The sequence below is a fragment of the Erinaceus europaeus genome, chromosome 8 (genome assembly GCF_950295315.1).
Source record: "Erinaceus europaeus chromosome 8, mEriEur2.1, whole genome shotgun sequence".
Lineage (NCBI taxonomy): Eukaryota > Metazoa > Chordata > Mammalia > Eulipotyphla > Erinaceidae > Erinaceus > Erinaceus europaeus.
The window spans coordinates 18449379-18473962 of record NC_080169.1 but is presented as its reverse complement, the minus strand read 5'-3'; the positions used below and the strand labels follow the sequence as shown (position 1 = coordinate 18473962).

At 44.2% G+C, this 24584-nt stretch overlaps 1 protein-coding gene across 3 annotated transcripts in view; it reads right to left on the bottom strand.

Annotated features, from left to right (window-relative positions):
• Window positions 1-24584, bottom strand: part of MATN2 (matrilin 2) — a 153666-nt gene that overhangs the window by 25865 nt on the left and 103217 nt on the right. For all 3 annotated transcript variants that reach the window (XM_007532273.3, XM_007532281.3, XM_016192260.2), the window contains exons 7-10: window positions 23528-23650; window positions 16129-16251; window positions 15857-15979; window positions 509-631 (exon numbers count right to left, since the gene is read on the bottom strand). In XM_007532273.3, coding sequence (XP_007532335.2) covers window positions 509-631; window positions 15857-15979; window positions 16129-16251; window positions 23528-23650 — 492 coding nt within the window. The remainder of the gene's footprint in view (window positions 1-508; window positions 632-15856; window positions 15980-16128; window positions 16252-23527; window positions 23651-24584) is intronic.

Sequence of the window (24584 nt, the reverse complement as noted above, 5' to 3'; positions counted from 1 at the left end):
CAGGTTTGAGCCCCCGGCTCCCCACCTGCGGGGGGGGGGGTCTCTTCACAAGTGGTGAAGCAGGTCTGCAGGTATCTATCTTTCTCTCCCCATCTCGGTCTCCCCTCCTCTCTCAATTTCTCTGTCCTATCCAGCAACAACAACAGCAATGACAACAACAATAATAACAACAACAACAAGGGCAACAAAATGGGAAAAGTAGCCTCCAGGAGCAATGGATTCATAGTGCAGGCACTGAACCCCAGCAAAACCCTGGAGGCAAAAAAAAAATGTAGGAACTTATACCAGCAAGTGTTTTACCACTGTGCCGCCTACCCAGCCCTATAGTTTATTTCCATTTATTCATTTTTAAAACCAATATTATGTTTCTGACTTAGAGTCCCTCATTACTTTGGTGGCCATGTGGCACTGGCTTTGAGAGCAACTGATTTACACAGGGCTCAAGCTGGTGGATTTCATGCAGAAGGCAGACACAGGAACACAGTAAGGAATACCAATAAAAACTTACTTTTGCAGGTTTTCCCATCTTCACGGAGTAGATAACCTTCAAAGCACTGGCACACATAAGAGTCCTCACTGCTGACACATGAATGTTCACAGCCATGGTCCCCCAAGGCACAAGAGTCCATTTCTGAGAGTCCAGTTCAGATTTGAGAAATAGAGGAAGGAAATGATTCAATCTTAAAAGGCACTTCAGGCACCTTAAACTAAAACATTACCTTAATTTACAGAACAGAAAGCATGTATTTGAGTAAAATAAATAAATAAATAACATCAAAAGAACCCATACAGTGGGAGTAGGGGTGGTAGCAGTTAAGCGCAGGTGGCACAAAACACAAGGACCGGCTTAAGGATCCTGGTTCGAGCCCCTGGCTCCCCACCTGCAAGGGAGTCGCTTCACAAGCAGTGAAGCAGGTGTCTCTCTTTCTCTCCCCCTCTCTGTCTTCACCTCCTCTCTTCATTTCTCTCTGTCCTACGCAACAACGACAACATCAGTAACAACAATAATAACTATAACAATAAAAACAAGGGCAACAAAAGGGAATAAATAAATAAATAAATAAATAAATTTTTTTTTAAAAAAAAGAACCCAGACAGCTGAAACAATACCATTGTCTCCACGGGGGCACAAAATAAACAAAAGATGTGAACAGTATGTTTCAAAAATGCATGAAATGGAAGACACAGAAAAAACATGTCCCTTATCAAACAACAGATATAAATAGCCCATAAATACTAGAGAATAAATTCAACATCTGGAAGGTGGCACAGTGGATAAAAGCACTGGACTCCCAAAGCAGGAGGTCCTGAGTTCAATCCCTAGCATCGCATATGCTGAAGTGAGGCTTTCATTTGTCTTCTCTTTCTCACACAAATAAAGAAATAAATTTAAGGAAAAGAAAATAGCAGAGTACTGTTCAGCTCTGGTGTACAGTAGTTCCTGGGACTGAAACTGCTATACCTCAGAGATAATTTGGGCTGAGGTCCAGAGCACCATGATAAAGAGAACATTTGCAGTAAAGTATTACAATAAAGCAAAACTTTCTTTCCTCAGCATATAAAAGATATGTTTAAAACAGATGAATTAGAGGACCAAGTGGTGGCACACCTACTTTAGTGTATACTTTACCACGCACAGTGTTCCAAGTTCAAGCTCCTGGTCTCAGCTGCAGGAGGAATGTTTCACTAGCAGTATTGTTTAAGCCCTGCAGTTCTGTCTGGATTTTTTCCCCTGTGTTTTGTAATTCTTTATTTTTAAAAAATATTTTATTTATTTATTTTAATGAGACAGAGAGAGAGAGAGAGAGAGAGAGAGAGAGAGAGAGTGAGTCCAGAGCACTGCTCAGCTCTGGTCCATGGTGATGCTGGGGTATGAACCTGGGACCTGGGAGCCTCAGACATGAAAGTCTCTTTGCACAGCCATTATGCTGTCTCTCCACCCCCTGCACTTTATAATTATCACTGAGTTCTTGAATCTTAATATTAGTTTCTTGACTTGATTTCATAATGAGTTTTCTGAACTCTGCCTCTCATGTTTTGTAGATCTGTGTCTGTTTGGTCATTTGGAGTTTTTGTCATTGCTGCCTGTGTATTTCTGTTTCCTCATTTAGCATGGTTTTTGTTGTTGTGCCAGCAAAAGGTGCTATGGCTACGTTGTTCAATTTCCCTGTTTATGTATCTTGATGGGGGAGGGCTGGTTCTGACCTTAATGTCAATATAGGGTCTCCCTACTGCTATTTCAGCCTCTGTGGGGCAATAGTATTGGACACTCAAAAAGTCACATTTGTAAACTGATGAGTTTTTTAGGTGATCTTCCTTCCTTCCTTCCTTCCTTCCTTCCTTCCTTCCTTCCTTCCTTCCTTCCTTCCTTCCTTTCTTTCTTTCTTTCTTTCTTTCGCTTAAACTCGAACTCCGAAGTAGTGCAGCTGAGCTCAGCCGTCAGTCTCCCACTTTGGTGCCAGCTGTCACTGAGTACCACTTCTTAGCCCTGGGAATGGCTCTCACTCCCTTTTCATCTATAAGCCATGTGTATCTGTACTCACCTGTGGCTCAGGTAATTTTCTCCCTTCTTTCTTTCCTTTCTCTCTTTCCTTTCCTTTCCTATCCTTTCCTTTCCTTTTTTAATATTTTTTTTAGTTTCCCTTTTGTTGCTCTTATTTTTTAAAATTTTTTATTGTTGTTGTAGTTATTGTTGTTATTAATGTCATTGTTGTTGGATAGGACAGAAAGAAATGGAGAGAGGATGGGAAGACAGAGAGGGGGAGAGAAAGATAGACACCTGCAGACCTGTGAAGTGACCCCCTTGCAGGTGAAGAGCTGGGGGCTCGAACCAGGATCCTTATGCTGGTTCTTGTGCTTTGTGCCACCTGTACTTAATCCGCTGAGCTTCACTTCAGACTGTGACCAGATTCAGGTGTAGAATGACAACCCTTCAGCTTCATCACTCGAGTGAGACCTCTCCTTTCATAGTATTCTCTAATTCCAAACCAGGATTCTTAAGCCGGTCCTTGCGCTTCACGCCACGTGTGCTTAACCCGCTGTGCTACTGACCGACTCCCCCTCTTCTTCCTCTTCTTCCTCTTCCTCCTCCTCCTCCTCCTCTTCCTCCTCCTCCTTCTTTTTTTTGTAACAATTGTTTCTTTAACTCAGATCAGGAAGTGGTATGCCTCAGCTGCCAAGCTTCCAGTTTGGTGTCAGCTGTCCCTGAGTACGGCCTTTTAACCCCAGGAATCTCTCCTTCACCTCTTTCTTGCTCATGAGGCACATGTGTCTACTCATCTGTGGCTTGGTGAGTTTCTGAAGAAATCCTGGTAATATTTTGTTGAGTTTTCAGGTAATTTTTTTTATGCTTTTCCTGTTTAACCAGTTAAAGCAAAAACAAGTCTGCTACCACTCTATAGCCGCACCTCTGGAAACCCCCCCACACACACACACAAAAAAAGATATGTTAAATAAAACAATGATACATATTTTTGGGATATAAGAACAATTAGTGATCACCAGAAGAGAAAGAGGCAGGTGTCAGGAAGCTTAGGAAGACATAAACCAGGACAAAGGGAGATGCACATGTTGATTTTCAATGATGCGAACTTAAAACCTTTACAATGATAAAATACAACAATACTTCACTATGAAGGAAAATAAAAAGAAATATCACTCTGACAGTGTGAAAAAAGTTGTCTACCCTACAACTGTGTAATACAGTTGTCTCTTAGTGTGATACATCTTTAGTGTAATACATCTAAAGAGACAATGCAGGGGGCTGGGTGGTAGCAGCGGGTTAGGCACATATGGCCCGAAGCGCAGGAACCATGTAAGAATCCCAGTTCAAGCCCCCGGCTCCCCACCTGCAGGGAGATCACCTCACAAGCAGTGAAGCAGGTCTGCAGGTCTTTCTCTCCACCTCTCTGCCTTCCCCTCTTCTCTCAACTTCTCTCTGTCCTATCCTACAACAACAACTATAACAACAATAAGAGTAACAACAACAAGGGCAACAAAAATGACTTCCAGGAGCAGTGGATTCATAGTACAGGTACCAAGCCCCAGTGATAACCCTGGAGGCAAGAAAAAAAAAGACAATGCACACTTCACTGCTAGTAAATGCTAAACATCATCTGAGTCTTCAGTGACTCATAGCCTTTTTACCACAAACCTCAGTTTATAAAAATGGAAATATCTGTATAGCACAACAAAGCAACTGTAATGAAATGAGGTCTCCTTTATATGAGCCATACACACGTCTGAGTCAATTCATTCACTGCACATAATTAAGAATTTCTACAATGGCTAATGCAGTAAGTTGTTATATAAAGACTACTGCACACCTTCAAGGTTAGGCTCAAAGGCCATACAGCTTACTTATTTCTTTATTCATTGGATAAAGACAGAGAGAAACTGAGATTAAAGGAGCAATAGAGAGAGAGAAAGAGAGAGAGAGAGAGATTATAGCACTGTTTCACCAATTATGAAGCTTCTTCCTGCAGGTGGGGACTGGGAGCATATGTACTCAACTGAGTATGCCACCACCTGACCCCTCTATGTCTTTCTGAGACACTTTTGCAGTACTTATTTATTTGAGAGGGGTCTTGGAAACTACCCTTAATTAGAGTTAAAGTAGTTCCTATCATTCTCATGAACCAACTTGGGAAATGAAGATTTGGCAAGGTTGATGATTTGCTAAGGTTCACTGCTCAGAAGTGACAGAATGAGTGGTCTGGGAGGTGGCACAGTGGATAAAGCATCGGACTCTCAAGCATGAGGTCCTGAGTTCAATCCCCAGCAGCACATGTACCAGAGTGATGTCTGGCTCTTTCTCCTATCTTTCTCAAAAATAAATAAATAAAATCTTTAAAAAAAAAAAAGAAGTGACAGAATGAAAAAATAATCAGACTAAAAATATAATCTGAGAGAGAGAGAGAGAGAGAGAGAGCAGAGCATTGGTTTGCTATTTGTGAAGTTCTATTTCTTTTTGTTTTCCTTCTTTCTATATGTTTCCGGGAACTGAACCAGTTCTCACAATGAATTGCTATATTCTAAAGTGAGCTTTCAAACGAGGGAATTTTGCCTGTCTTCCTTTGAGCAGAAGTGTTTCCAAACCCCTCAAATATCAGGTAAGCGCTATGTTCACTGAAACTGTAACTGCAGAGAAGAGTGAAAGGGGGAACTGGACCCTCTTGTGTGCTCTCAAACACAGCTGACTTCTCTGGGCATGATCTAAACTCATTATTCAAGCAGAACACTTCCTGATGGCTCAGGGAAGTTCCTCATGTAGTGTTTGAGTGGAAATGACTAATCCAAAATAAAGACATCTGGCTGGCAGTGGAGGTGAACATTTTTTCCTCCAGCATGAATTTAGACTAAAAAACACTCTATTTCTGAATATGTGGATTGCACATTTGAGGCACTGGGAATTCTCTGGCACCAAAGAGAAATTAAAAAAAGGCAAAAGGAAATCAACATTATAAATGGCTGAACTATGCCCTGGTGTCCTGTCTCCCCCCCCCCCCACCCCCAGCCACCACACACACACACCACCACCAGATACCTATATTTTCATTGCTCCTGGGCAGCTTTATTCATCCAGATAGACAGACAAGCAATGAAAGCCAGGGAGGGGAAGGGAGGGGAGGGGAGGGGAGGGGGAGAAGGAGAGGGAGAGACTGTAGCACTAGAACTTCCTTTGATGTCATGGCACTTTCTATGTAGTGCTGGGGCTTTGTGGAAGCTTTCTGATCCCAGATGTCTTGATATTTGTTGTTAGTATAAATTTTATTGATTTTGCCTAAAGCCTTCATGTTTATAGTGCATGTCTGGTTGACTGTTAATCAACAGTAAATAAGGCTTTGCGCACTCCTTTTTCTCACAATTCCCTCCCCCTTAAGGCAGAAATATGAAGAGTGTCAGAGTTCTAATAGCAACAGGCAAGCCTTGAGACCATGAAAAATGCATATCTGTAACTCCAACCTCTGGCTACTTCCCTGAAGGGTTTGGGGTTTGTACACAAAAGAGTGACCTGAATATTTCTTAAGGTATCAGAAAATTTTGCACTTGATGAATAACATTGAGACAAAGACTATTGTAATAGAGGTTTAACACATTCTTGATGTCTCCCATACCTTGAAAGTAATCTGTGCTTTGACAATTGTTCCTATTGTGTTTACCTAAAAGCCTCTTTGATCTTCCTGTTCCTTTTGATGTACCTATCATTGAATACTCTGCTTAGAGTTCAGATCACAGGCACACCTGACATCCTCCCATCTCAAGGTGTCTATGTGAAGTCCCTCTGACTCTTGAGATAAACTATGAAGTGACTGCAGTTATTTCTCTCAACTCCAAGAGTGTAGGATCTCAGGGTCCTGGCATCTGGCTAAGGTTTTCCTACCCAACTATAAGCTATAGGCCTCAGATGTGGGTCCCACAGGCATGTGCCCAACAAGTGAGCTATTTCACTGCGTCTGTGTCAGCCTCAGCATGTTGTTACACACAGCACACTTCAGGTCCACGGGAAATACTTGTGGAGGGTGAAGATAAATGAGCCAAGGACTTAAGGATGTGTCTAAACTAAACTCCAATCCACAGATGAGTGTGGGGGTCAGACTGGATTGAGAAGCAACATTAAATGAGTGGGATGAAAGGACTTCTGAGAAATTTCAGGATCCAGGAAGAACATAGGTTTCCTCTATAAGAACAATCCTCCGATCTGACTATATATGGGGCATGGAGAAACAAAGCGAAGAAACAGACAAAGGCGGATGGATAAAAGCCAAGCCCTTGGATTCTGGCTGCAGAACTGAGGTTACCAGAGGGGGATAGAGGAGGGGCTGAATGGACAAAGAGAGCCGATAAGTTGTGGTGGTGGGATGTGGGTATTTTGGTGGCTAGTGTAGTATGTTTCTAAAATATACCAGGTTGAATATTACGGCAACATTGCATTACCGTAATAAATACATAAAATAAGACCCATAAAGATTGAAAAAAAGTTAAATCCAGTCTTTCCATATAAACAAACAAACAAACAAACAAAAAATCACAAATAGACATCTTTCTTATTTGAGGAAATAAAAGAAAGTTCTCCCCAGTGGTCCCAGGTTCAAGTGCCAGCATCACCACATGCCAGAACTGAACAGTGTTCTGGTCTCTCTCTCTCTCTTTTCTATGTCTCATAAAAATAAGTCTTAAAAGAGAGAGGGAGAGGGGGCCAGGCAATAGCACAACTGGTTAAGCCCTTATGGCACCAAGCACAAGGACCAGCGCAGGAATCCCGGTTCGAGCCCCCCAGCTCTCCACCTGCTCCAGGGTCACTTCAGAGGTGGTGAAGCAGGTCTGCAAGTGTCTATCTTTCTCTCCCTCTCTCTGTCTTCTGCTGCTCTCTCGATTTCTCTCTGTCCTATTCAACAACAACAACAGCAATGGCAACAATAATAAGAGCAACAAAATGGGAAAAATGGCCTCCAGGAGCAGTGCAGGCACAGAATCCCAGCAATAATGCTGTAGGCAGAGAGAGAGAGAGAGAGAGAGAGAGAGAGAGAGAGATATTGATTCTTCTTCCCATCATACTTTGGGAGCAGGTCCCCACACACAATCAAGCCTTAACTGTAACTGGGGGCTACAGCGTGTGATCAGGATAGTGGGAAGTTCTAGGACAAAGCACAGGTTTTTAGGACCCATATCTGCTACCCTACAGGCTGGTACAGACTGTGCTTCCCACATCTGGTGAGTCACTTATGTCTGGGTGCAGCAATCCTGGGCAGTGTACTGGTCTACGGACCCACACCTCTGTGAATGTGGCAGACAGCAGTATGATGTGTAGGGCACCATGCAGGAGATGATTAAAAACCACCCTGACCACAGAGGGGTTCAGCCATGGTGGCTGCCTGCCTAGGGGGTAACCGAGACTCACAGATGAAATGACACAGTTTCCTGGCTTCTGCTATTACAGAACCAAGCACAGCTACTCACTCATGTGCAAACTCTGTAGAAACTTTTGTTCAGATAAACCAAGAAGCAGCAGGAGACTGAGACAGACTTTGAAAAAGTTCTCTCACAGGGGAAAAAATGGATTGAATGTCTCAAACTTTTTGATGCACAGACCATAGCTCTGAGTATGTGTTCCTTCAATCTAAACAGTTAAGACTTCAAATTGGTAATCAGATTGAATTTTTAACAGTGGGCTCAAATTGTTAGTACATCTCTGATAATGACAAGTTCTTTGAAATATTAAATCACCTATAAGCTTAGATCAGGGAGAACAGAAGCAACTGGTGGCATCACTTTGTAAGATATAGCTATATCTAAATAGCATAAAAGGACATAAATTATGGTGAGGTACGATATATCAAATTCTGACAATGGGATTTCCAAAGTTTACCCAATTGCCAAATAATTTGGTTATAGCAATAACTATCTATTGACTTCTTAAATCCTAAGACAGCAGGGATCTTCCCATTCTCTACAAACCCATATTTCTCCTAGTCCTGGAACCTCTGGGGTAGGGCTCACTTTCCTGCATGCTTCTCTCAATTTATATATGAAATTGGTGCAGCCTGGAACGTTCCTAGCCATGACCACAGAATGCGAGCTCAGACCTACAGGGATGCAGAGATTATTACACAGGCTCCTGTGCTGAATTTGGGCTCCAGATCAAATCGAGGGGGTTTACAGTTAACACTATTTATATACTTTCCCCATATTTGGGAGCTACTCTCTCTCCTGATCCAGCTTTCTAGTCCTTTTTCCAAATGTGACACCATCTCCCCAGACAATAACTTGGGTCCACCTGCATATTAGATGTCAGGCTCAGGCAAAAACTAGTAAAGTCATGGGTCCTCTGGAATATACCTAAAATAGACCTGCTAGCTTTTCCCAAAACAGAGACCCCAAATCTTCATCTACAATATTCTTGCCCTTAAATTCACGATTAGTCAACAATTTATTCTGCTTTATATCTTAACTCTTTTTCAGCCACTAGGTTCCAGAGGCTACCATGATGCCAACCAGACTCCCCTGGGCAGACGACCCCACCAATGTGTCCTGGAGCCCCACCTCCTCAGTCCCCTGCCCCACTAGGGAAAGAGAGAGGCAGGCTGGGAGTATGGACCGACCTGCCAACACCCATGTTCAGCAGAGAAGCAATTACAGAAGCCAGACCTTCCACCTTCTGCACCCCATAATGACCCTGGGTCCATGCTCCCAGAGGGATAAAGGATAGGAAAGCTTTCAAGGGAGGGGATGGGATATGGAGTTCTGGTAGTGGGAACTGTGTGGAATTGTACTGCTCTTATCTTATGGTCTTGTCAATATTTCCATTTTATAGATAATAAAAAAAATAGTTCTCTCACAGTGGACAAGAGAACTGAGAATCTTCAGGATCTGGGTTTTAGTCCTGGCCCTGCTACTGACCCACAGGGCCTGCTTTGGGGGTTCCAGTTCTCTCTGGTGTCTGCTTCCCACAAGAGAAAGGGAAGGCTCTCCTCGTTTCCTATTGTTCTATCAAGCCCATAATGTTAACACAGGAGCATGAAGGTTGTTGCTGAGGAGTTATTCTGATGCAGTCTCCGCCCCCAGGTTTTACTACGCCCTGCGAAATCCTAGCAGTGCCCCCTTCAACCAATCCTGGCCCTACACGTCACCCCTGGTTGTCGCCCAATAAAAAGCCCCCTCACCCCCCCCCCCCTAACTCTGCAACTCTCCAACTCTGGAACTCTGGAACCCTCTCGGGGTTCCTTGGGGCGGGGCCAAGCGAGCCTGCGAAATTAGCAGGACTGATCCAATTTTCTTGGCGGGGGAGAGCTAGAACAACCCAATGTAAAGCATACAACAGAAGGTGATCTTCCAACTTCACTCCCTGCACTCAGGTGGATGTGGATGTTCTCTCTCAAAATTCATCTGGTGTTACCAGGAGTTGGAAAGAGAATGGAAATGAGTTTTCCCTTTTTTTTTTTCTTTTCAGAAAGGAATATGGCTTTACCAATAATTTGTTCTAATTCTAGTGAGACAAAAAACTATTAAGTTAAACATTTGTATATTAGACCTTTCCTTTCATAGGATTCTCTAATTCCAATCCAGGTGGTTCACTTCCTAACAAAGTCCCAAAACCTAGATATAGACCAGGTCCCAGGAGATAGAGCATATGTTCACACGTATCCATAAATTAGGGAAAAATATATACCTGAAAGCAAAAGTACACAATAGTCTGTAGTGAGTCGGTATGAAGTTCATAATGAAATAGTGTCTACTTAGACTGAGATACTCTCCTCACCTACTTCCTGTTATACTTCCCTCACTCACTCCAAAGCTAACCTTAGCAAAGCAAGGACTGCAAAAGCTGAATAAGGGCAAGAAACTGGCATACTTTAACAGTGACTCTTTAGTCACTATCAGGCCATCCCATCACCTGGGGCCCTAGTCGGGGAGTCCTGAGATTCCCAAACAGACATGACAGGCCTAGACCTCGAATAAATCCCTCTCACCATTGTTACTGGTCATCTCTATCAGGAACAACACAATAGACCCCTTTGTGGGTCCCCATAGGACCTTGCCTTTAAGGTGGACCAACAATGGTAGAGAATGTTCCATTCTCCAAAGGGAGGCTGGACAACATACTCTATGCTTCACCTGAGGAAGATGGATCCTGATATTGGGCAGCTTGGAACATTCCTACTCATGACCACAGAATGTGAGCTCAGATCTACAAGAATGCAGAGGTCACATAGACTCCTAAGCTGAATATGGGCCCCAGATCACATCAAATTGATGGGGTTTACAGTCAACAATATTTATATACCTTTCCCATATTTGGGAGCTACTGTCTTCCCTGATGCTGCTTTCTGGTCCTTTTTCCAGCCATGACATCATCTCCCCAGACAATAACTTGGATACACCTGCATATCAGATTTCAGGCTCAGGGGAAAAAGAGAGAGACAGAGAGACATAGAGACACAGAGAGAGAAACTAGTATAGCTACAGGGCCTTTGCCACAGGTCCTTTGGAATATAACTAAAATATGCCTACTAGCTATCTACAAAATGGAGGACCCCCCCAATTCTTCATCTGCACTATTCCAGCCTTTAGATTCATGATTAGTCAACTACTTGTTTGACTTTATATGTTAACTCTCTTTTCAGCTACCAGGTTCCAAATACTAGCATGATGCCAACCAGACTTCCCTAGACAGATGACACCAATGTGTACTGGAGCTCCAATTCCCCAGAACCTCCCCCCCCCCATCCCACTAGGGAAAGAGAGAGGCAGGTTGGGAGTATGGATCAACTTGTCAATGCCTATGCTCAGCAGGGAAGCAATTACAGAAGCCAGACCTTCCACCTTCTGCATCCCACAATGACCTTGGGTCCATACTCCCAGAGGGTTCAATAATAGGAAAGCTATCAGGGGATGGGATACAGAGTTCTGGTGGAGGGAATTGTGTGGAATTGTACCCTTCTTATCCTATGATTTTGTCAGTGCTTCCTTTTTACAAATAAAATTTAAAAAATTTTTAAAAAATTAAAAATTTTGTATATTGTAGAGTAATAGGTTTATGCTAATTCGTTATGGAAGTAAAAGAAAGACTAATATAAGAGATTAACTACCGTTTTTCCTAAATATCTTGAACTATATAAAACTTTAAGCAATTTTAAAAGAATTATATATGTTGTAGGAGAGATGGTTCAGTGGGTAGAGCACAGGACTTGAACTTCCCAGTACCCAAGCAAAGGAGCATAGTTGTGTCCTCTCTATTAAAATAAACATGTTATATGAAATGTTCATTAAAAAATTCATCTGGTTGAATCCCCAATGAGATAGTATTTGAAACCTCTAGGAGGTAGTTCAATTCAGATTTAGATGAGGTCATGAGAGTGGGGTTCCTGTGGGGTTCCTGTAAATGGGATTAGTGCCTTTCTTGAGATACAAGAGAACTTGTGCCTCTCTTCCCTCCACCCCCCAATCCCTTCTTCCTCCATGGCTCTCTCTACCATGTGAAGACATAGCAAGAAGGCAGCCATCTGCAAGCCCAGAGGAAAGTTCTCCCCGAAACCTGACCATTCTGGTACCCAGGTCCTGAAACTCCAGACTTTGGAAAGATGACAAAGAAATTCCATTTACCTAGTCTATGGTATTTTTTTTTATATGTGTAATTTTTATTTTTATTTTTTTAATTTCTTTATTGGGGAATTAATGTTTTACATTCAACAGTAAATACAATAGTTTGTACATGTATAACATTTCCCAGTTTCCCATATAACAATACAACCCCCACTAGGTCCTCTGTCATCTTTCTTGGATCTGTATTCCCCCCACCCACGCACTCCAGAGTCTTTTACTTTGGTGCAATACGCCAATTCCAGTTCAGGTTCTACTTGTGTTTTCTTTTCTGATCTTGTTTTTCAACTTCTGCCTGAAAGTGAGATCATCCCATACTCATCCTTCTGTTTCTGACTTATTTCACTTAACATGAATTTTTCAAGGTCCATCCAAGATCGGCTGAAAACAGTGAAGTCACCATTTTTTATAGCTGAGTAGTATTCCATTGTGTATATATACCACATATGGTATTTTGTTATGGCAACTCAAGCTGACTACAACATTCCTCCTGTTTGGTTGCTTCCATCCTTTGGAGTGAGGGGGTATGAGGGGAGAAGAGTCAAGCCTGGAAAGACCTTTGCAGACCCACCTTCAATGACTGGTCTCTTTCCAACCAGGATTCCCAGTGCTCTACGCTAATGACTGGGGCTCCCATCACTTACCAAAAAGAAGAGAGGTTCACCCTAAGGTGGCCTTTGGGCTCTTGTATCTGGCCCTTCCCGATGAAACCTATATCTGGGGCCCTTTCCATGGGGGCAGGCCTGGCTCGGAGAGGAGGGTCTCTAGGCCCCAGGGTAGGGCAGTATCTCCTTGGTGCCTTAGAGATAAGACCATACATAGCAAGGAGACCCTGGAGTTAATGGTATTCATTCTCTCACTTGTGGCATCTCCTGTGTGCCTGGGAACTCAGATGTCGAGTAAGCATAATCACCAGGAACTCACAGACCAGGGTTCCCCCTACATTTCTAGCCTGTGTGATCTTTCTGGGTCTGGGAAATGCTTGTCCCAGATCTGGCTCAGGGAAATATTCAAGGGCTAGAGAGGGAAATCCAGTCAGCAATTCAGCAAAAGAAAAGAACATCCTTTCCCACTTGAACTCTCAAGTCTGGGCATCTAACCATTCACAGGGACAATCTGGTCAATCACAGCTTGCAAGTTGGTGGGGTGGGGGTGGGCCTAGAGGAAGGAAAGAGTAGCTACACTCCAGAGGTCAGAGGTCAAAAAGCCCAGGCAGAGGGTAGATAGCATAATGGTTATGCAAACACTCTCATGTCTGAGGCTCCAAAGTCATGGGTTCAATCCTCCACAAAATCATAAGCCAGGAGGGTCGGGTGGTGACACAGCGGGTTAAGCGCATGTGGTGCAAAGCTTAAGGACTGGCGTAGAGATCCCAGTTCAAGCCCCTGGCTCCCCACCTGCAGGGGAGTCGCTTCACAGGCGGTGAAGCAGGTCTGCAGGTGTCTGTCTTTCTCTCTCCCTCTCTGTCTTCCCCTCCTCTCTCCATTTCTCTCTGTCCTATCCAACAATGAAAGACATCAGCAATAACAATAATGGCCACAACAAGGCTACAATAACAAGGACAACAAAAGAGGCGGTGGGGGGGGGGGGAATGGCCTCCAGGAGCAGTAGATTCATGGTTCAAGCACTGAGCCCCAGCAATAACCCTGGAGGCAAGAAAAAAAATCATAAGCCAGAGCTAAACAGTCCTCTGGCAAAAAAAAAAAAAAAAGAAAAAGAGATTAAAGAGCCAAGTACCCAACTTTATATTAGGACCCTGCTCTCCATACTTCAGAGAACCTTCTACAAAGTTTCAGATCTCCTGCTAGCAAGGCTCTCAGTGACTGCTGTCTTTATAAAGGGCTTCAGGCAGTAGCCGGGCAGTGGCTCACCCGGTTCAGCGCACATAGTACTACGTTCAGGAAGTCACACAAGGACCTGGGTTTGAGCCCCTGCTCCCCACCTGCGGGGGCAGGGGGGATGCACAAGGGTGAAGCAGGTCTGCAGTTGTCTTTCTTTCTCCCTCACTATCATTCCTCTCCTTTCAATTTCTCTCTGTTCCATCGAATGAAAAAATTTTTGAAAATCAAAAAAGGAAAAAATGGCCACCAGGAGTGGTGGATTCATAGTGTTGGTATCAAGCCCCTGTGACTGGAGACAAAAAAAAAAAAAAAGGCTTCAGGTACCTTTACTTGCTGTGCCAGTTCTGGCTGACACCAACTGACTCTTTCTTCCCCCTGTGCCCCCCTCACAAAAAAAGAAAGAAAGAAAGAAAGAGAGAAAGAAAGAGGGACAATAGCACAGTCACTTCAACTGGCTCTCTGTCATTTGCCAAAGAGCTGGGAAACATACACTCCAACTCCCACTCAGTCACAGCCACAATGAAATCCTAACTCTTCATTACAAGATAGGGCAGCCTAAATGAATCATCCTGGCAGACAGGAACCTTTAATTAAGGCAAAGGCTCAAGGTGGACGTCTGATGAGGGTGATGGTGCAATGTCTGCTCTCTACCACTTTTTGTTAGATTCAGGGTAGAGAAGAGAGAGCCAAGAAATGAGGTTCTGATCAGTTTCAGAGTGATGGCAAGGCAGCGCAAGGAAATGAGGCCATGACCTTCAAATGACAAGGCGGTCTGATGTGACTGTGTGTGTGTGTTGTTGGCCTGAGGTTGATAAATTGGGATGAACTTAACTACCTCGTAATCTTCCAACAGTCTATAGGCTAAAGTTGATGATGGAAAATAAAGTTGATGATGGGCAAAGATCAGGGGGTGGGGGGGGCTCACATTATTATTATTATTATTCAGAATAATAAATTATCATGAAGACCCAGCATAAACATTGTTTCAGGAAGAAATCTACAGGGGACCCAGCACGATCCAGGAAATCATCATCCAGAAGGTGGGAAGACCTGATGGGAGCCCTAGACTCCCATCCTGCTTGCCCTGAGCCTCTTTCCTGGGTTTCTACCCCCTAGTTTTCCCCTCAGCCACCCCCTTTCATATACACACCTGTATAAACACTCTCTTTAGAACAGAGGTGAACTCTTTTTTTTTTTTTTCTGCCATGGGCTTTTTGGATATTAATAGTATCATTTGAGGGTCATACACAATTATCAACTTAAAAATTAGCATTTAGTGTTGTTATGAAGAAAGCTCCAGAGCCAAACTGAATGATTTTTAAAGACTGGATGTTTTCTTTTCTTTTTTTATTATCTTTATTTATTGGATAGAGACAGCCAGTAATTGAGAGGGTAGGGGGAGACAGAGAAGGAGAGAGACAGACAGACAGACACCTGCAGCTCTGCTTCACCACTTGAAAACATTCCCCCTGCTGGTGGGGACCAGGGGCTCAAACCCAGGTCCTTACGCACTGTAACATGTGTGCTCAACCAGGTGTGCCACCACCCAGCCCCCCAGGACTGGATGTTCTCTCTCCATGTTTCAGTGAGAGGAGAGGTTAATTTGAGTAATAACTCCATCCTCCATGGCAGGTTCAGTCAACAAACAACAAACAAAAACAAAATAACATTTCCCCGCTGTCGTGCAAAAAGACAGCGTGTGGCTTTCTGTGGCAGTAGACATCAGGTCTCTTTTTGGCATCAGGAACAGAAACATGACACAGAGAAAGAGGGGAGGAAAAGCTGGGGGCAGAGGGGACACAGCAGGGATGGGAATCCCCAGGAGAGAGCTTTCTACACAGTCACAGGGTGCAGCAGAAACCCAGAGAGGACACCGCACCCAGCATCCCACTTGTCCCTGGGCCCAGGACACTTACTAGCACAGGTCTTGCCATCACTGCGGAGTGTGTGTCCCTCAGGACACTGGCAGGCGAAGGATCTGTCTGTGTTGATGCAGGAATATTCACAACCATGTTCACTCAGCAAGCAGTAATCCACTCCTGCAAAACCCAACAGGTGGGGGTGGGGGTGGGGACCATTGTGTTTATGTCTCCCCTTTCCTTGAAGCATGCAGATCCTCAGAGTCATTTCTTCTACCCCTGCACTATCCCCTCTTCCCCCAACCTCAAAAACAGGGAGAGGGACTCACGGAAACAGGTCTTGAGATCTTCATTGATGAGGAAGCCTTCAGAGCACTGACAGACGTAGGAGTCACCAGTGTTCAGACATAGCTGCTCGCACCCGTGGTCCTGCGTTGCACAGTGATCCACCCCTGTCATCACACATGGGGATAGAAAGAGAGAAAGTGACTCCACAGGCACAGTCCACCTGCATGAAAAAAAACAACAAAACCTCAGCTGGCGCCACCTAGGGGCAGTTTGCTTCATTGGCACCCAAACTGTCCAGTGAAGGAGGAAGAGTTCCTTTTACTGTGGGCCACTGGCCTCTAGAATAAAGCAACTTTGTTTGCTTCTCTTCACATTCCTTTGTTGGAAGAACGTTCCTGGAAGTCCTGAGGCTGGTGTAATTAACAGCTGCTCAGTATAATCTGCAGTGGGGGACAAAGCTGAGAGCAGGTGTCATTCCCATGCACAATCAATTGCCTCCCTGAAGCCACACAGCTGACTGCAGTGTTCAGAAAGGAAGGCTCTGGCGTCAGACTGTTTTGGCTCAAGTCCCTCTTCCCTTGCACCTGTGAGCTGATGGGTGTCACTTGATTTCTGTGTCATCTTTCCTTATTTTCTTTCTTCCTTTCTTTTCTGTCTCCTTCCTTCCTTTCTGCCTTTCTTTTCTTCTTTTGCCATCAAGGTTTTTGCTGGGACTTCCTGACAGCACAATTCCACAATATATATGTATGTATGTATGTATGTATATATGTATATGGTATGAGACAGAGAGAGAAAGAGAGAAGGAGCATTGGGGAAGGTAGCATAAGGGTTATGCAAACAGACTCTCACGCCTGAGCCTCCCAGGTTTAACCCCCTGAACCACTATAGGCCAGAGCTGAGCAGTGCTCTGGCAAAATAAATAAGTAAATAAATAAATAAAAAGTTTATGGGGCCAGGTGGTGGTGCACCTGGTTGAGCCCATATGTTACAGTGTACAAGGACTTGGGTTCAAGACCCCGGGTGCCAGGTGCAGGGGGAAGCTTTGCAAGCAGTGAAGCAGGGCTGCAGGTGTCTGTGTCTGTCTGTCTTTCTCCCTATCTCCCCCCTTCCCTTCTCGATTTATCGCTATCTCTATCCAGTAAGTAAAGATAATAAAAAAGTAAAAAGGGAGAGGGAGAGGGAGGGAGAGAGAGAAAGAGAAAGAAAGAAAGAAAGAAAGAAAGAAAGAAAGAAAGAATAAATGGCAGCCAGGAGTGGTGGGTTCATTGTGGAGACACCAAGCCCCAGTGATAATCTTGGTGGCAATAAATTTTTTTAGAGAGAGAGAGAGGTGGGGTAGATAACATAATGGTTATGCACACAGACTCTCATGCCTTAGGCTCCAAAGTCCAAGGTTCAGTCCCCTGTACCACCATAAACCAGAGCTGAGCAATGCTGAGAGAGAGAGAGAGAGAGAGAGAGAGAGAGAGAGAGAGAGAGGGAGAGGGAGAGAGAGAATATCTTTTCATACAGCAGGTTCCCCATTCAGATACAGATTTGAATGGAATGCCTTGAGGACTGGGAGGTGGCATAATGGATAAGGTATTAGGCATGAGGTGCTACATTCCATCCCTGGCAGTGCAAATGTGTAAATATCAGAGTGATGCTCTGGTTCTCTCCTCCATAAATAAATAAATCTTGAGAAAATAATGAGGACTTATCTGGATAGTGTGCTATTTGTCAAGTGCATGGCCCAGGTTCTAGCCTAGCCCCCAATACATGGAAGGAAGCTTCAGTGCTGTAGTCTCTCTCTCTGCTCCTTTGTCTCTCTCTCTCTAGAAAGAAAGCCCAAAATAATAGTAACAATAATAATAATAATAAAGCGATATGGGAGGTGGCACGGTGCATAAAGGGCTGCACCCTCAAGCATGAAGTCCTAAGTTCAATCCCTGGTAGCATATATACCAGAGTAATGTCTGGTTCTCGCTCTCTCTCTCTCTCTCTCTCTCTCCCTCCCCCTTTTTAATTTTTTTTCTTTTTATAAATAGACAGAAATTTTTATTTATTATTGGATAGAGACAGAGAGAAACTGAGGGAGGGAGATATATAAGGAGAGATACAGAGAGACACCTGCAGCCCTTGCTTCACCACTACTGAAGCCTTCCCCCTGCAGGTGGAGACCAGGGGCTTGAATCCAGGTCCTTGTGCGCTGTAATGTGTGCGCTTGACCAAAGGCACCACAGCCTGGCCCTTCTCTCTCTACCCTTCTGCCTCTTTCATTAATAAATAAATAAAATAAAGGAGAAATGTAAACCCATAGAAAAAATAATGAGATGTCTCAGGCTACAGAGACAGTAGCACTGTGCAACAGACTTTCATACCTCAGTCAACAAAGGTCTCAGGTTCAGTCCCCCAGCACCACCATCAGCCAGGGCTGAGCAGTGCTCTGGTTTTAGAAAATATGTAGATTCTTCTGGCCTGAGTGGTGGTGCACCTGACTGAGCACACACGTTACAGTGTGCAAGGACCCGAGTTCAAGACCTTGGTCCCCACCTACAGGGGAAAACTTCTCAAATGATAAGACAGTACTGCAGGGAGTCGGGCTGTAGCGCAGCGGGTTAAGTGCACGTGGCACAAAGTGCAAGGACCTGCCTAAGTATCCCAGTTCGAGCCCCTGGCTCCCCACCTGCAGGGGAGTCACTTCACAGGCTGTGAAGCAGGTCTGCAGGTGTCTATCTTTCTCTCCTCCTCTCTGTCTTTGTCTTCCCTCCTCTCTCCATTTCTCTCTGGCCTATCCAACAACAACAGCATCAATAACAACAACAATAATAACTATAACAATAATAAAAAAACAAGGGCAACAAAAGGGAAAATAAATAAATTAATATAAAACAGTACTGCAGGTGTCTCTTTTTCTTCCTCCCTCTCCTCCTTCCCTCTTAGTTTCTTTTTGTCTCTATCCAATGAATAAATAAATAAATGAATATTTTTAAAAGAAAAACATATAGTCCCCTATTATTAGACTTAGACATAATAAGCTCAGCAATCTAGTAGAATGGCCTAAATCTAAACCTAAATCTAGTAGAATGGCATCATAAATTTTCTAATCGAATATTTACTACTTGGGCCTACACACACTCCTTTCCTAGCTCCAACTCACACCCCTCAATCACTCTATCTACTCACCTAACTACACAAAAGAAAGTACGACAGGTCTAATATTTTCTGACAGCATCATCACCTGTTGGTAATCTTTAGAAGAAAAAAGGTATACAATTGGCCAAGAGATATACTGGCAAAAATATATATGTTATTGAAAGAACAATTATTGTCTATATGACAACCTTTATTAGAGCCATCAAACAAGTAAATGCAGTAAAATTCAAGGCTAACTTAGACCCCACTACAATCCTACGGGTGTTTCCTCCCCAACTTGAGGCTAGACCACAGATGAATTTGGATACAATAAACGACAATGCTTTAACAGCTGAGAGAAAAATCCAGGCTTGTCAGACAAAGAATGGGCTACAAAAGCTGGTAAAAGGCAAGAGACTGGCTCACTTAATGACCTCTTTGGTCACTATGAGGCTACTCCAACACCTGGGGCCCAAGGCAGGGAATGCTAGGATTTGCCCGTAGATAGGGTAGGCTCTGACCTCTAACAGATTCCCTTCTCTACCATCACTCGTCACTTCCATCAGAAATGTCACCATGGGGAGTTGGGCAGTAGTGCAGAGGGTTAAGTGCACGTGGCGTGAAGCGCAAGGACCAGTGTAAGGATCCTGGTTCGAGCCCCCAGCTCCCCACCTGCAGGGGAGTCGCTTCACAGGAGGTGAAGCAGATCTGCAGGTATCTATCTTACTCTCCCCCTCTCTGTCTTCCCCTCCTCTCTCCATTTCTCTCTGTCCTATCCAACAATAGCAACAACAACAACAATAATAATAACCACAACAATGATAAAACAACAAGGGCAACAAAAGGGGAAAAAATGGTCTCCAGGAGGAGTGTATTCATGGTGCAGGCACTGAGCCCTGGCAATAACCCTGGAGGAAAAAAAAAAAAAGAAATGTCACCATAAGCCCTTTCAAGGGCCTCTCCCAGGCCTTCCCCCCACTATAAAGTAGCAATGGGAGGGACTTCCCTACTCTTCGAAGGGAAGCTGGATCAGCCTACTCTGCCACTGGAGGAAGCCTGGTCCTGAACTGAGTGCAGCCTAGAATGTTCCCAGCTGTGACCATGGACTGTGAGCTCAGACTGAGAGGGATTCGGAAGTTATACAGGCTCCAGTGTTAAATGTGAATATGCATGGGTCAGATTGATGTGGTAGACAGTTAATAGTAATTTATATATCTTTCTTGAAGTTTGGGAGTTATTCTTCCCTACTCCAGCTTTCTAGTTCTATTCTCAGCTCTGACTACATCTTCCTAGACAATATTTTTAGCCCATCTCCACATTAACCATCAAGTTCAAGCAAAAGTTACTAAAGTCATGGGCTCCTAGGAACACACCTGAAATAGACTTCCTAGCTTCTTAACACCCTAAAATCACTACTCTCACTTACTCTATCCCTAACTTCTGGTTCCTATTTATTAATCATTTTTGTTCTGCCTCATAACTTACTGCTTTTCACACACCAAGTTGTAGATGCTATACATCCTGAACTCCCCAGAGAGACAACCTTACCAATGTGTCCCAGAACCTCACCTCTCCAGACTCCTGCCCCACAGGGGAAAGACAGAAACAGGCTGGGGGTATGGATTGACCTGCCAACACCCATATCCAGGGGAGAGGCAATTATAGAAGCCAGATATCCTGCCTTCTGCACCTCATAAAGAATTTTGGTCCATGCTTCCAGAGTGGGAGAAATGATAAGGTAGGATGACCAGAGGGCTCTGCAACCCAATTCCATCAGGACCCAGAGAGAAAAGAGGAAAAAAAGGAAGGACATTTGGAAGTAGTAATAGGTGTAGGTGTGACTTAATATGGAAGAGAAAGCTGGGACATAGAAAAAATGGGCAAAAATATGAAGAGATATAGATAGTTACAGTAATAATAGTCAACCCATATCTTTGGCCTTGGGAGAAACCCTGCAGTTTCCAATGGAGGCAGTAGGGACACAGAACTCTCTGGTGGTGGGAACAGTCTGGAATTGTACCCTTGTTATTTTGTAATTTTGTTCATCAATAATAAAGAAAAAAGAAAAAGAAAAATACAGATGCTTCATTGTACAGTTTTTAGGATAAAGGGAGTGGGTACCTGGATTTGTTGGCGTATGGCATAGGCACCTTGCTCCCCCTTGGGTAACAGAATACTATGGCTTTTTCTGAGGAGCCCTTGAAAGAAATGACTTGGTTTATATTGGTACTTTTTCTTAAGCTGACAGGTGGTTCTTATTATTAGATCTCAGAAAGGAAGAACGGCCAAATCCCTGAGCTCTCCAAGTTCTCTCCTCCCCTCCTAGCAGGGTAATGCTGGGAAGCAAAGGCAGGCCGTGGCATTAGCGGGTCTAAATGTGGCCCGTCACTCTGCCCTTAACTTTCCTCTGGCCAACCCCAGTGTCCTGAAGGAAGACAGATACCAGGAAGTGTCCTTGTTGAACAGAAAGCCACTAGCTTCTCTTACGAACTCAGAGACACCAGGGGCAAATGCACAGCAAAGCATTGACTCGGGGCCCTTGGCTTCTAAGATCAGTCCTCAGAAAGCCAAACTATGGCACTTTGTCCCCTCTAAAGACCACAGGGGTACATGTTTTCCCGAGAACTATGCTGTACCTAATACTTCATCTGCTAAACTTGCTTTATTGGCAGTGTAGGGTGCAAATGTTGAACAGCTGCTCTGTTCTCATTTACAATCTAGTTCTGTCCTGAAAGCCAGAGCAGATGTACAGCTGGCTGTGTGGAAAGCCACACAAAGGACTCCTTCTAAGTCAGCCATGTCATCGAATCCCACTCTGTGTACCCCTGGGGTCACAGACTCACCCTGCAGTATTCAAGAGCCCCCAACCCTGCTGGCCTGGACCATTGGAGACTGTGCCTCATAAAAAGATAGAGGGACTGGCTAGCTGGCAAGGCCAGAAAGTTTCCACATATTTACATCACCAAGTGGATGCTAGTTGTAAATTGCATACTAGATAACCCACAGAAGTCTGCACAGAAAGCCTCATGTTTCTCAGCTCCACTCTGGAACCTGCTCTGTGGTGGCCCAATTGCTCTCTGAGGTCTGTCTCTCTCACCTCTGGTTCCAATCTGGGGTGACTACTGGACACTCTCCCAGGCTCTGTGACAATAATCAACGCTTAGTTGCAATCATATGCTTTTCTTGCATCAGGCAAGCATTAAGTGATGGCAAAGGTCTTGATCATTTCCCTTAATGACTCTAGGGGATTCATGCTGGAATCCTCTTCACAATTTTAGGAAAGAGACCAGAGCTCCATGCTGTTGTAAATGGTGCTCAGAACTGAAGTCAAGGTCTAACACATGAGAGTCCTGTGCTCTACACACTAAGTCACTTCCCAGCCAAAAGCAATCCTTGCTCTCTCTCTCTCCTCTCTCTCTCATCTCTTTCTCCTCTCTCTCTCCTCTCTCTCTCTCTCTCTCTCTCTTTCTCTCACACTTTCTCTCTCTCCTCCCTCTCTCTCCCTTCCTCCACTCAGCTCTGGCTATTAGAGGTGTTGGGGATCAAACGTGGGACCCGTCCCATGCAAGTTCTGTGCCTTACAACTACACTGCCATCCCAGCTCTATCTTTACTGTTTTCAACCAGTAGGGAAGTCCAAGCATGGCAAACTGGCACAACATATTCAAAACCACAGACTACAGACATCTAACATGCACTAGAACTTGGATTTAGCCCGTCTGACTTAATGCTCTCAACAGCAAAACAATACTAGCTGTTACTACTTACTGAGTGCTAAAAAAGAAAAGAAAAGAAAAAAAAAGCCAGAGCAATTTCACTGCTCCCATTCCAACTTTCATTCAGACAGATGAAAAGATAGAGTAACCCCTGGTATTGTGGCATTCTCATGAGGTGTCAGGACTAGAACTCAGACTGTGGGCATGACAAGACTTACACTCTACCCAGTGAGCTATTCCTCTAACCCCCATAAATGCACATTTTTCTTTGTTTTATGGTACAGGATCAAATCCAGGGCCTCAGATGTGTAAGACATGCCCTGTACCATTGAGCATGTCTCTATTCCTACCTGCATGGCTGGTTAGTATGTATTTAAGAAGCATTTTTCCAAGCATTAGATATACTTACTGATTCATTCAGTCTTCATAACCCAGTCCAGGAGTAAGGGAGCACAGACAGTCTCATCTGCTAGGTGATGAGATTGAGGCAAGGAAAAAGAAGGCCCACAGGAAACCTAGGCCCTTCAGAAGTGACTGGCTGCCGACGAAACTGGGGACCAGTGTGTGGCCCTTGTTCTCCCACCAGAGCCTCCACCCTTGGGCACACTCACGGCTGCAGGTCCTGCCATTGGTGTCCAGGGTGTAGCCCTGGTGGCATCGGCAAAAGAAACCCTCCTCCGTGTTGACACATTCATGCTCACAGCCTGGCTTGTTGAGGGCACAGTAGTTGATCCCTGTAGGGAGAGAGAAAGCACATTGTCTTTCAGGTTCCGGGCTTTCAGTCTCTCACCATCTGCATTCCTTCAGTCAGGTGCTATGAGGACCCAGAGAGATAGCCCCTGCTCTATAAAGGCTTCTTTGAAAGGGCACACCTTAAGGCACCTCTGGATTCCCCAGCATGGGGTGTTTTCTCCTTTGATTGCCAAAGAGCTGAGGACTGGGTTGAGGGCCACAGTTGTAGTCCATACCCTTCCCCAAAGACTGAAGTACCAGGGGGAAAAAGACATAGAGAGATAGAGAAAGTGAAAGAGACAGAGAGGAAAGACCCCTTCAGCACTGTTCCACAGCTCGTGAAGTTTCCTCACTGTAGGTGAGGGGTTTGAACCTGGCTATTTTTGCCTTCGAAATATGCCTGAGTTTCATTTTTTCAGATTGTGTCATTTAGCTTTATTTATTATTATTTCTTATTGCCACCAGAGTTATCACTGGGGCTCCTGGAACCCATTTTTCCTTTTTTTTTTTTTCTTTCTATCTATTTTGTTTTGATAGAATAGGTAGAAATTGAGAGGGGAGGGGAGGGGAGATAAATAGAAAGGTGTCTACCTGTAGACCTGCTTCATCATTCCTGAATCACCCCTCACCCCCCATAGTGGGGAGTGGGGGCTTGAACCTGGGTCCTTGTACACAGTAATGTGTGCATTTAACCAGGTGCACCACTGCCTGGCTTTATTTATTTACTTCTTATTTATTGGATAAAGGCAGAAAGTAACTGAGAGGGTAGGGAGATGTAGAGGGGAGGTGTTGGACATTAAGCCAACCCCCTGCTCCATTGCTGATATTATGGCCTATTTACATAATCATTGTTTTGCCTGAAAGATTCCCCACCCATTCCTTTGATCTATCTTCTTTCTACCTTGAGACCCTGCCTGCAGGGTACATTAATCCCTC